The following is a 12,216-nucleotide window of genomic DNA, read 5'->3' as shown; positions in this document are numbered from 1 at the left end:
GCACGGGGGTAGCTCTGCGTCTGCCCCGGATCTCGCTCGGCCTCCGCCCCGCGCCTCACCCACCTGCCCCTTCCCCTCTCCGTTCCTCCTCCGCCGCTCTCTGCCCGTCCGCCCCAGCGTCAGGCCGTCTTTGCTGGCTCCGGGCTGGATTCCGGTGAGTGTCTGCCTGTACTTCACGGTCATCACTGGCTTTCACTCTCATCACTGGCTTTCACTGTCATCACTGGCTTTCACTGTCCCTGCTCACTGGAGAGAGGTTGTCCCGTTCATCCCCCTGTCCGTCCTGCCTCCCTGCTCCCTCGAGGACTCGCACCCTCTTTGCTCTGACCACCCTCTCAGTGTGATGACGGGATGGGCATTTTTCTGGAGGTCCCCGCCCTGTCACCCCAGAGTGGGAACTGAAGAACTTGAGGCAAATGTGTCTGAGCCAGAGAGATGTACACGGATGGATCTGCAGTGGAGGACAGTGCCTTTCACCTCCTGAGACCTGGCCAGAAGACAGACAGATAGCGACCTGTCTTCACAAGCTGCCCCATGAACATATCCTCACACATGCTTTCTGTTATGCAGCTAAATTCACACGCTGGGAAGGGGACCTGCTCATTCCTTCTAAAATGGACCCCTCCACTTGTCTGTTCATCCATCACAACACAAATTTTGAGGTCTCTTTGTTTGTCTACCTATGCATCCCAGAATGGACCTCATCCAGCCATGGATGGATAGACATGTATTATTCATCCCAATACAGTCCCATCCATCCACTTTCACTTTCACACCTTCTTCTTTTCATCTTCCTTTGCTATTCCCCAGTTCTCATCAAGATTCTCCCATGGTGGGGGTAGGGTGCACACCTCAATGCAGAGATGCTCCTGGTGTCATCCCAGTGCTCATGAATAGACATTTCTAAACCCTGGGGTTTGCTCTGGCTGCTCATGGTAGGTTGGGGCTTCCAGCTATGTGTGTAGGACTGGGGAAATAACGAGGAATCCTTACCAAATAAGGCCTGCCTGGTGGTTTCTGTGGATCTCTCATCTTATGAGATACCTTTCTTGTCTGCAGGTCTCCAGAAATGTGGCGACAGAGCTTTGGACTTCTAGAAAAATCCTACTCCCATGACAGTAAGCTGGGGAATCAGACAACTTAGGGACATTTGGGGGCTGGGAAACGCTCCCAAAGGGGAACAAAGAAAGGAGGACGACAGGCAGCCATAGGAGGAAATATCAGGGCTGGGTCTTCCCAGAGTAAAACAAGGATGAGACTGGTCAAGAGCTCTACAGGAACCAAGTGGGAAGAGAGGCATGGGGAAAAGGAAAGCTGGGGTGGGGGACAGTGTTCTATGGCAGGCTCACAGTAGACCTTCCATAACACTGGTCACCTAGTCTTTGTTTCTGGGGTAGGAACAGCCACATCCTTGAAGCAGCCCCAGCCACCTCCTTGTGTCATTCATGTGTGCTGGTGGACAGGTTGCTTCTCATTCAACAGCAACAGGATCCTTTTTGCTGGGGAAGTGGCTCCATGTACCCCTGTGCACAGTGCCTCTGTGTAATGCTGTGGTGGATGTTGCCATCGAAGATTACGTGGCTGATGTGGTCTCTGAACTCATCTATCAGAACAAGAGTCAGATCTCCACAGAAGTCCTTTTTGTCTTCCCCCTTGGCCCCCACATGGCCATCTACTCCTTCCAGGCCCACAGTGAGGATGCCAAGGTCCAGGCCATGCTTCAGGTACCAGAATCCAGGGACAAATGGGTGAACCACCACAGGGGCATGGGATGAGCAGCCAATAGCCTGCCTGCTGATCAACTTTCTGTCCCTCCCCTCCCCACCCAGGCCCAGCAGCTGCAAAAGGCTACAATAAGCTGGGATAATCTGGAATACCTCCAGGACCAGTCTCAGTATCCAGGTGAGGTGTTTGTCTGCTTCCTGGGCACCCTGTACCCTGGCAAGGAGATGGTTGTGACCTTGCGCTATGTCCAAGAGCTGTCACGGGAGCCAGATGGAGCAGCTCATTTTGTGCTGCCACCCACAATGCATCCCCACAGAACACGTTATGGTGAGTGATCCCACAAGGAACCTGCCCTCCCAGTCACACACCCCATAGGAGGGACACAGACTCCCCAGGGACTTTACAAACAGACTCGGTGATCTTCCCTCTGAAGCCACAGGGGCACCCACATTTTTCCCCCATGCAGCCCCCAGACAGACCCACACATCCTTCCTTGTGACCCTTGAGGGGAGCTGCAATCCCCACACACATGTCCCATAAACAGACTCATGGACCCCTCCATACACTTCATTCACAACCCCCAATTCTCTCTATTTGTCCTATATAGATATACACAATTGCCAAATCCTGCCCCCGTCCAGACCCCACCCCTGCAGATAGAGCCTTTGCCTACCCCAGCCTTTGCTGACCACTTGGCCAAAGAGGAAGGGTATTATCATTAATGGGCAGAGCAGCAACCAAAGCCCTCCCTCCACTCTTAAATCATACACAAACAATCCAACATGCTGGACCACTGGAAGGAGGAATAAATTAACACACTCCCTCACTACAAAAGATGTGAAGAAGGGAGCAAGCTGTCAGGAACCATGCCACGGGAGATGGAATGACCCAGGCAATCAGTCCAGTTACACAGAATTTTCCCAGAGAGAGACTGATGATCTTCTCCTGCCACCCTGGAAACTATGCTTCCGAGGAAGAGTCAGGGAGCCCTTTCAAAAACCAGAAGCCACACACGCTATATAGTCAGAACACCAAACTGCACCACAAGCAGAGTCAGCTCTTATAGAAGTGGCTTCTTGCCTCGCCTCCAAGTTATTGTGGAAGGTGGGGGCACCTGGTGGTAATATCCAAACCAGTTCTCACCCAAGGCTGGCCAGACCCTGGATGAAAACAAATTAGGAGGGTCTTTCTTCCCTGGTTGTGGACATCATCTGTATGCCAACCTTCAGTCAGGGTTGGGGGTTTAACCCCAGCACTTTACCCAGCGCCACGTTTCTTCTCACAGCCTGGAACTGTCTCACAGGTAAGCTGTCCTACAGCCTGCTGTTCACTGCTAGCCTGCAGTCACCCCGTGGAGTGGCCAATGTCAAGGGCAACTTCTGCCTCACTCCTCTGATCTACAAAGCCCAGGACTGCAGCACTGCACAGGTATGGCCTCCCAAGTGCCAGGCTCCTGGGGGGGGCTGGGAACGGGTGGCATCACTGAAAAAAAGGGGATGCACTGGGATCAGTGCCTGTGCTCCTGGCCCAGTGTTGGGCTTGGTCCCCTCTTCCTGTGCATGACCTTGTACTCCTTCTCCAGGTCTCACTGGCTGGCAGCCCCCCAAGTTGTGATTTGGAGCTGCTTGTGTATTTTGGAGAACCTACTGTAATCAGTGCCATGGTGGAGAAGGGAGACCCTGGGGCTCTCCCTGGTGAGTGCAGCTGGGGAGGGAACACGGAGGAACCTCTGTGTTGCAGGAGGCATGGGAGCATGGGGACACTCTAGGGGTTCTGGGGGGCAAGAAATCATTGGACACTGGGATGGGAATGGGAGGCATTCAGATGAGGTAGTTTGGGTGCTGCGGTTCCAGGGTGGGTGCATTCTGGTGAGGTAGCAGATGGAGCAGGATGCACACAGGATGTTTTGTGTCAGGGCTCACTGGGTAGGTCTACTGGAGACGCTGGGCTGGAATATGTGGGGCACTGGGCTGTGTAGTTGGTGGACACTACAGTAGAGTATTGAGGTACTAGTGTGAGGTGTCACAGGCTCTAGGATAGTGGAAGCTGAAAAAAGCACAATGAGAATCAGCACCAGGATGAGGTGGGAGTCCCTGTCTGGCCTTCATCCCATCCCACCTCCAGGCTCCCTTCTTGGTGACCCCATGGTGTTGGTGACACTGGCACCCAGCATCCCTGAGGCAATGCCTGGGCAGCGCCAGTCTGGAGAGTTCATCTTCGTCTTGGACACCACTTTTCTTAAGCATGCACAGGTATGCCCACAGAGCTCGGGCCAGGGTGGGGTTGGAGGAGCAAGTTGAGGAGAAGCAGGCCAGGGTAGGCATTTAGAGGGAGAGGGACTGAGATGTAAAGAGGGACTGGTGGGACCTGAAACGGTTCTGAAATATCTCAGGTGCCATGGGAAATTCAGGGCACTGGCTCAGGTCATCCAGGGGAGTCCAGAGGCTTTGAGGAGGACCAGACAGTGGGCAAAGGTATCTGTACCCCCTATCAGTGCCTCCTAAGACCTGCCTTTCTCACAGGACTCCCTGCTCTTCCTTCTCAAAAGCCTGCCCCTGGGCTGTTACTTCAACATCTACTGCTATGGAGAAACTTCTGAAACCTCAGTGGGCATCTACCCGTGAGCAAACATGGGGCATGGCTGGGTGCTGTGGGGCTGGAATGGGTGGTACGAGGCAGGGTTAGATGCCAGAGGGCTGGTTGGTATGGGGTAAGGTTGGGTGCTGGAGAGCAGGACTGGACAGTGTAGGCCAGGGCTGGATTCTGGGGATGGGATCTTTGTGAGATTATGGGGTAGCAACTCCTGAGGTTCTGTTGAGTGGAGTCTTGTAGGAACTACAAAGCAAAGGCTCTTCAAGAACTATTACGGGGCAAGGACTTGCAGAGGACCCTCGGGCTTAGCTGTGGGGAGTGCTATGGGGCAGGGTCTCAGGAAGCACTAGGGCCAGCGTGGAGCAATGTCCTCTCCAAACATGCTTGTGCTCCCTGCAGGCAAAGTGTCGAATATACTCAGGATAACCTGACAGAGGCTCTGCAGCTCCTCCCCTCCCCCGCCTCCAGTCTGGGTGACTCCAACCTCCTGGGAACCCTCCGCTCCATCTACAGCACCCCCCGCCCCCGCGGGCACGCGCGGCAGGTCTGGGTGCAGGGCATGGGGGGAGGGACGAGTGACCTGGGGGAGAGAGGGGACACAGGAGCATGGGTGAAGGAGCCACCCGGGGCATGTGGTAGCCACAATGGAACCAGAACAGTACCGTGGGGTGGGGGGAATGGAGAAGCGAGCGTGCGTGCCGGGGGGACAGAAAGCCCCTGAACGGGTATCTCTGCCTGGGGTAGCGTCTCTGCAGGGGTTCCCTCTCCTGGGTCTCTCTCTGTGGAAAGCCCCAACACTCGTGTCCTGTCTGGCAGCTCTTCATCTTCATGACTGGGCTGCCCCCTGAGCAGGAAGCCATCGCAGCTGAGGTCAGCCGGCAGCGCCACAGCCACCGGTAACGGGGACTCCCTGTGCCCAGTCCCCCAGTCACCCTGTGGTTCTTCAGTCATTTCCATCCCTGATGAGGTCCCCTGCTCACCAGTGCCTGTCACAATCCTCGGGTCCCCCCAGTGTCCCAAAGACCCTTCCCACGCTGCACAGCTTTCCTGTGCCAAGCTCCCACGGGGAGTCTTTGCTCACTTCTCCTACAACCAGGGCACCCTTCACAGGGTAAGCAGGGATTCTGAGGCACAGGGCTTGTACACCCTGATGTGCTCCCAGGTTCTGCCCCAGCCCCACTAGACTGACCCCAGCTCTGCCCCAAGTCCTCTCTCTCCTCTGCCAGCCCCTGTCTAACCCCAACTCCAACCCTAGTCCCTCACTCCCTACTCTTCTTCCTGCCCCCTTGTTCTGCACCCCAGTTTTCTTCTGCCAGCTTTAACTCCAGCCTGTGTTCTCCAGTTCTATCCTTGCACCCACCTCTGGCTCTCTTTTTTGACATCTCTCCCTACTTCTCCCATAGGTGTTTCTCCTTCTGCTTCTCTGAGGACAGTGCTGCCCTGGCTACGGCCCTGGCCAGAGAGACAGGGGGTGAAGCTACTTATGTCTCCTCTGACAACAGTATGACAACTGTGGTAGGAACCCAGGAGCCCTGGCAGGTTCCTGTCCCTGTCTCTATCCCACAGACACACTGACTTCCCAGTACCCCAGCACCTGGACTGCCCACACAGAGTAGTTGAGGACAAGTTGCCCAGGAACCTGGGCACTCAGGCTTCCCCTGACACTACTGCACCACCCCACTGAGAACCCAAGGTGCCTGGGCTTCTGCCCTGCCATAACCCACAGACCTGACTGTGCCCAGGGAACCCAGCTGGTGCAGGCTACCCCACACATTCCGCTGTCCCCCAGGGAACACTGACATCAGGGGCCATTGGCTGAACCCTGGTGGAGATGTGAACTGTGGTGTCTTTCCCTCTGTCCCCAGGTGCTGAAGTACCTCAAGCAGGCCTTGAAGCCAACAGCTGAAGGAGTCTCTCTGAGCTGGACCCTGCCCCGTGGCCTGGAGATTGAGGTGCTGGGGGGCATTCCTCAGTCTATCTTTCATGGTCAGCACAGCCTCCTCTATGCCCAGATCCATGGACAGGCACAGGTGAGAGCTAGGACTACAGTCACCCCTGTTAACTCCCAATAGCCTCCCAGTAACCACCAGTAACTTCCAGTAACTTCCCAATATCCCCCAGTAGCCATCTTGTGTCCTCAGTAACCTCCAGTATCCTCCCACCTGTTCCCAGGATACAGCGGTGACCAAGGGGGTCATGACATTGCAGTACAGCTGGGATGGCCAGGACGTCACTCACACCACTGAATTCCCACTGTGCCCACAGGGAGATGGCCGGTGAGAGCCTGAACTAAGGGAAGGTGTATCCCTCTCATTTCTAACATGGGCTCCAGCCGAGAGGAGGCCCAGACAGCTTGTTCATTCACACCTTCCCAAACTGATCCCAAACTGTCAGAGAACCCAGGTGTCCAAGCATGCCCTCCTTCCCTGCTTTGGCCTCACAGGAGTAGGACCCAGGAACCTGGGCATCACTGCCCTCCAAACAGTTGAGGACCCAGACATCCAGGTTTTCCCTTTGTCCATCCTCACCCCTGAAGGGAGAGAACCCAGCTTTCCACTCTCCCCCAGCATGGAAGCACATCAGCTGGTCAGGCCTCACCCCAATGTGTCTCTAGGCTGGCTGGGCATCGTCTGGCTGCAAGATTCTTGCTGGAGCAGTTGCTTCCAGAGGCTGCAAGTGGGGCAGGGGATGAACCCAGGCATCGTGCAGTGGAGATCAGCCTCACTTCAGGGATCATCTGCCCCTTTACCAGCTACGTGGGATTTCGCACATCCCAGAGGGGCACCTGGTACCGAGGTAAGGAAAGACACGTGTGGGAAAGAGCTGGTGGGGCAGCTCCGTGGGATGTTCTCATTCCACTGGAACTGGAGCCCCAGCCATGGGGCATGCCCAGTCTCATTGGATAGGCCCCATCACTACCAGGTGTTTTTTTCCCATGTGCTCAACTCATCCCCTTTCCCTCTTTGTCCTCAAAGGGCCCCTGGCACTGTTGCCACCGCGCCAGTCACACATCCCCTGCCAGATTGTTGAGCTTCGTGGCTCCCTTGAAGTCTCTTCCTGCCATCCTAAGAGCATCTGGATCCCACCTGGCTGGATGACAACAGCACGTCAGTCATGGCTTGCCCTCCGCCGACTCACCCAAGGCATTGCAGCCCTGCCCCGGCGGGGGGCTTGTCCAAAATGTATGGAATAATGTCCCATAGGGGGGATATGTTGCCATGTCTTGCCCATGGTGTGGAAACCAATGAATTTTGCCTTTAACCCTTCCTTTTGTTACCCTTAAACCTGAATGTCTTTCAGCAAATATGAGACCCAGCTCAGGGACACCAAGGGGGGGGACAGGGATGGTGTTGGATCATAAATACACATTCAGATAAGATGTGTTGGCAGGAATATTAAGAGAGGGCTTTGGAATGCCAGGAGAAGAGGCAATGGTCAAAGCTGGGGATGAGTTACAGGTGCCCAGAAAGTGCTGTGGATCAAACTGCTTTGGGGACATGCAGGAAGGAGCTTAGACTGCAGGTAGCAGCCCAAAGAAGAGCAGAGATAATGTTCTGGGCTATTGCACAGGGGAGTAGAGAGGGGTCACCTTCCTGTGATTCTCCCAACCCTCCTGTTCACATCTTCTCCCGCAGCATGTAATCCACCACCACCTATTTCTTCTCTCAAGTATGTGGACACCAGGCTATTTGTTTTGAGTTCTCCGATGACTGGGCCTTGGTTCATGGCAGGTGTTGCTGAGTGCCAGGAGCTGGTGGCACTGCAGAATGCAGATGGCTCCTGGGCACTCAGCTCAGGACTGGCCTCTGCGCTGCAAGTTGATGAGGCTGAAATCAAGGGGAAGATGCCTGGTGAGGTAAGGGGAGAATCTGTTATGATAGCAACATGTCATCCTGGGGCAATGGGAACCCCTGGTCTGGTGGCAACACTGGCATTCCAAGGGCAACCAGAGAGGAATGAAGGCATCAGAAACCAGAAGCCACAAAGGAAGGGGTGGGAAGCAAGGGAGGGGGGCAAGAGAGACGCTCAGCACTGCATGCTAGTCTGAGTTCTTCCACAGGCCGTGGAGGCAAGCATTTGGGCCACAGTGCTGGCTGTGACCTGGCTGCACAGCCAGAAGTATTACCAAGACGTCTGTGAGCTGCTAGGGGCCAAAGCTGTGACCTGGCTTTGTAGCCGGGCTGGTGAGTCTAGAAGGTCCTTTCCTACTGATCCCCACAGCACAGCCTCCTCCCTTCTCTCTCCTGTGGGACCTGCCTCACCCCTTCACAGGACCACGATTTCCTGGGAGCAGGGGAAGGAGTCCTGTGTCCCCTCTCTCCTTCCCACCAGTGGACTTTCCCTCCTGTCTGACTCCCCTAGTGCCCTTGTCTCTCCCTGATTGCAGTGTCACAGCTGGACAAGTGTCTGGAGGCAGCCAACACCCTCCTTGGGAGCAGTGTGAAGCCAAGTATCTTCAGGCTTTGAGCTCAACGCATGCCTTGTGCTACAGAGAAGCGGCACCTGCAGAGTTAAAAAGGATCCAAATCCACCTACCATGCTGGGATACCACTGCTGCTATCAGCTGGCTTCTTACAGTACAGATGAATTCTCACTGCCTATGTCTTAGACTAGTTGGGATGAGCCTATATCATACTGAACTCCTCAAGAAAAAGCTCTAGCTCAGAGCCTCCAGCGTGTTTGGTTGAAGTGGAGGTGGGAGTGGGAAGGAAGCATCACACTGCTCTGTGGTTGCCCCTCCAGAATTCGGCTTTGGCAAAATGGGCTACTGGCCTCCACAGAGATGGTGCTTAGGGACATGGCTTAGTGGTCAACTTGGTACTGTTAGGTTAGTGGTTGAACTCTATGGTCTTATGGGTCTTTTCCAACCTAAATGATGCTAAGGTTTCTGCTTTGACAAGAGACAAGTCAAGAGATGTGCTGTGCACATTAGAAAAGATGAGTGTCTGGAGGTATCAGCAATAGGCACAATAGTAGTGGCTCCCAATGAAGGACTCCTGCTGCGCCCGACTTGCTGACCTCTGTTTTGCCCCAGAAGACTAGGCTGTGTCAGGAACTCCCATACCTCCATTGCCACGTAAAACAACAACTTTGACAGTAGCACTCTCATCTACATCAGGCCCAGCCCATCATAATGCCCAAGAGAACTCATATGGGGCAAGATCAGCATGGTGGAGGTGGAACTGCAGGAGCTTTTGATTAGCAAACCAGCCATGCATTGTACTCCCTCCTGTCCCAGGGTGCTGAATTCATGTGTCTCACTTCATGTTTGGTCTCTGATTTTCCAATAAACACAATGTTCTGTAAGCCAAAAGGTGCAACATAGCCTTTATTTCATTTAGGCCTATGAACCTTCCTTCCAGGGGTCATCCATGAATCGCCAGGAACGACACGACAGTGCACTGCTTCCCAGAGAGCTGTGTATTGTAGTACTCTCAATAACGTGCTGCCATTACTCTTGGAAGAGCACAGACCTGTTCTAGGTTAGCAAGAAAAGAGCTAAGGACTTGCCAGGCTTTTTTTCTAGGTTACTTTTGGCTAGAACTTATTTCAGCTTGATCGTAGTGGCTATAGAAACACTTTGCCCAGCAGATAGATGACTGATGTCTAACTTATCCTAGCTGTAACAGAAAAGTTGTCAGCTAATTAGTGTGCATCTTGGTTTTAACTTATTAGCTCCATTGGAGCATATGAGTCTGATAATAAAGCTGAATTCCAGGTGACTTTCTTCCTCCTCTGTCATTGTCTGTGCAGAGACTGCTTAGGAACATCTTCATTGCTGTGCTGGTGGCACACACCAGCATCTCCATATTAGTTTTTGGTGAATGTGAGCAGCTTGGACCTCTACTCCACTCCATTAACCTGCCCTGGCTAGTGGCAAACTTCCTGACTGGGGACAGGGAATCTCTGGCCAGGACCATAAGGCTGAGCTCTGTTTCTTTGGATCTCTTGCAGTCTCCGAGTGTTACCTGCTGGGCACCATGTCCTACAAGCAGTACCTGGCCCTATGTCACCCCAGACTCTATACAAGCATGATGAACCTGAGGGTGTTTTTCTAGGTGGCTCTTGGCTTGGGGGAATGACAGTCACTGACTTAGTTCCTGTTTGCTTAGAATCTGCAAAACCAACACATCTATTTGAAAACATGTGTCTTCTCAACTCCTTCCTTTGAAAACCAGCCTATTCAGCTAAGGAAAGTATGTGCTTTTGTGACTGCCCAGAGCCAGAACGTGCAAGGGGAGATATCTCAGGAGATTTGGCTTTTTAGTGTGAGCAAGGTCTGATTCATTGCCAGAAGGCTTATGAACAGTGGTGAACAGCAAGTTTCTCAGCTGTCTGGAGAAGTGGTACTAACACTTTCTGATATTAGCATTCATGTTGGCTGTGATCCTCCTCTTAAGACTTTGGGGACAGAACCTTTTCAGGTTATCCACCAAGATGCATGCAGCCCGCTGCAGCTGATTCCCAGGAGACTTTCAATGCCAATACCATGGGGTAACTCATGCATGGGCCTTTTTGCTTCCACTTCAGATAGGCCAAATCAGATTTCAGATCATACTCCCATTAAAAAAACAGATGTCCTAGGGGCCCAGAGGAATTGGACAGGGGTCACTTCCCAGGAGACCATGGTTTCCTGCGATGCGCTGAAAAAAACCGATAACCACGGAGACAACAACGTATCTGAGCTGGCTCACAGGAAGAGAAAGCTGGAGACAGAACTGGTGATGGGCCTTCTCAAATGCCAGCTCCCTGTACAGCCTGTTGTACTCCTTTTGGGAGCACCAAGTACTGGAAGAGCACATACGTCATTCGCATACAGGTGACACAGTGCTGTTAAAGGCCCTTGAAGTGGGAAGGGGATGCTGCATTTTTACTGTTCTGCTGCTTTGAACACTCTTTGTTTTCCTGACACGTTCCTATCAGTGGGAAAATTGCTGATAACAGGGACCTTACCAAAACTAAACCATTAGTGGGAGCAACAGGGAGGAGCAAAAGGGCTGGTTAATACTCTCAGAGTTCTTATGTGTTCTGTTGGCAATCCAAAGACCAGTTGGCCATTTTTCATGGTACTAATAACAATACTTGTAAAAATGTCCATTAGGCCACGATTGTCTTTACGCATCTTGCATATCGAGAGAGAAAGCAGCATCCTTAACATAAATGCAGCTGCTAGTAGTAAAGGCTCATCATCCAGCCCTTTGTCTGAGCCTGAGGTAAATGTTGAGTCTCTGCTGGTGGTGTTTTTACGGGCTCTGCTGTGAGCTGGCTGTGGTCAGAGCTGGAGCTTTTCTCCTCTGTAAAGAAGAAAAAGGGTCTGCTTTTAATCCCTGGGTGTTTGGGATAGCAAAAAAAGGATTTCAAGCAAATGACCCAAGGGTAGTGTGACAAATATCTGAGAAAATTCTGACTAATGTTTTGTGAGACTCTTTGACAACAACACTAATGGGAGCAGGGTTGTGTGTAGGAAGAAGAACTTGCAGGAGATGAAACTCTAAATTTCTCTTCTTGCAGAAGGAAATGCTTGGAACTTCAAATGGATGCTGTTGTAGCCGAGCTAGAGCAAAACCAAAGTGAGAAAAACTGCATGAGAGCTCTTATTTCAGTTTGAACCAGGACTGTTCTGTGGCAATGAAAATCCCTAGCCCTATGCTGAATCAAAACAAGCTGCTGCATTTTATTGGGAATATGGGTGGTTTGCTTAATAAGCACCTGAAGGCTAATTCAATCTTTTCTCAAATCATTTTTCTCCACTCTTTTGCATATGTGTATATGCAGCTATCTCCCTTTGTTTCAGCATGCCTGTGCATTTTTCTGCACAAAATACACTCCTGGCCCGTCCTGTCTGCCCCTCAGCAGTGTTGCCTGTTCACAGTCATCCATCAACCTCCACTCTTCCCC

General features: G+C 52.6%; 1 protein-coding gene across 1 annotated transcript; it reads left to right on the top strand.

Annotated features, from left to right (window-relative positions):
* Positions 1–1,069: 1,069 nt before the first annotated feature.
* On the top strand, positions 1,070–8,784 carry LOC103779824 (von Willebrand factor A domain-containing protein 5A-like). Its single transcript, XM_008947469.1, is given in 17 exon segments — positions 1,070–1,118; positions 1,534–1,724; positions 1,830–2,052; positions 3,011–3,153; positions 3,308–3,419; positions 3,850–3,977; positions 4,248–4,345; positions 4,717–4,861; positions 5,134–5,213; positions 5,721–5,829; positions 6,183–6,347; positions 6,490–6,593; positions 6,932–7,113; positions 7,293–7,511; positions 7,953–8,173; positions 8,378–8,501; positions 8,705–8,784. Coding segments are annotated over 17 exon segments (2,373 nt in total).
* The last annotated feature ends 3,432 nt before the right edge of the window (positions 8,785–12,216 follow it).

Source organism: Merops nubicus, unplaced genomic scaffold, assembly GCF_000691845.1.
Source record: "Merops nubicus isolate BGI_N331 unplaced genomic scaffold, ASM69184v1 scaffold42059, whole genome shotgun sequence".
Classification (NCBI taxonomy): Eukaryota; Metazoa; Chordata; class Aves; order Coraciiformes; family Meropidae; genus Merops; species Merops nubicus.
Note: the sequence above shows the minus strand (reverse complement) of the source record. Positions and strands in the feature narration are given on the sequence as shown.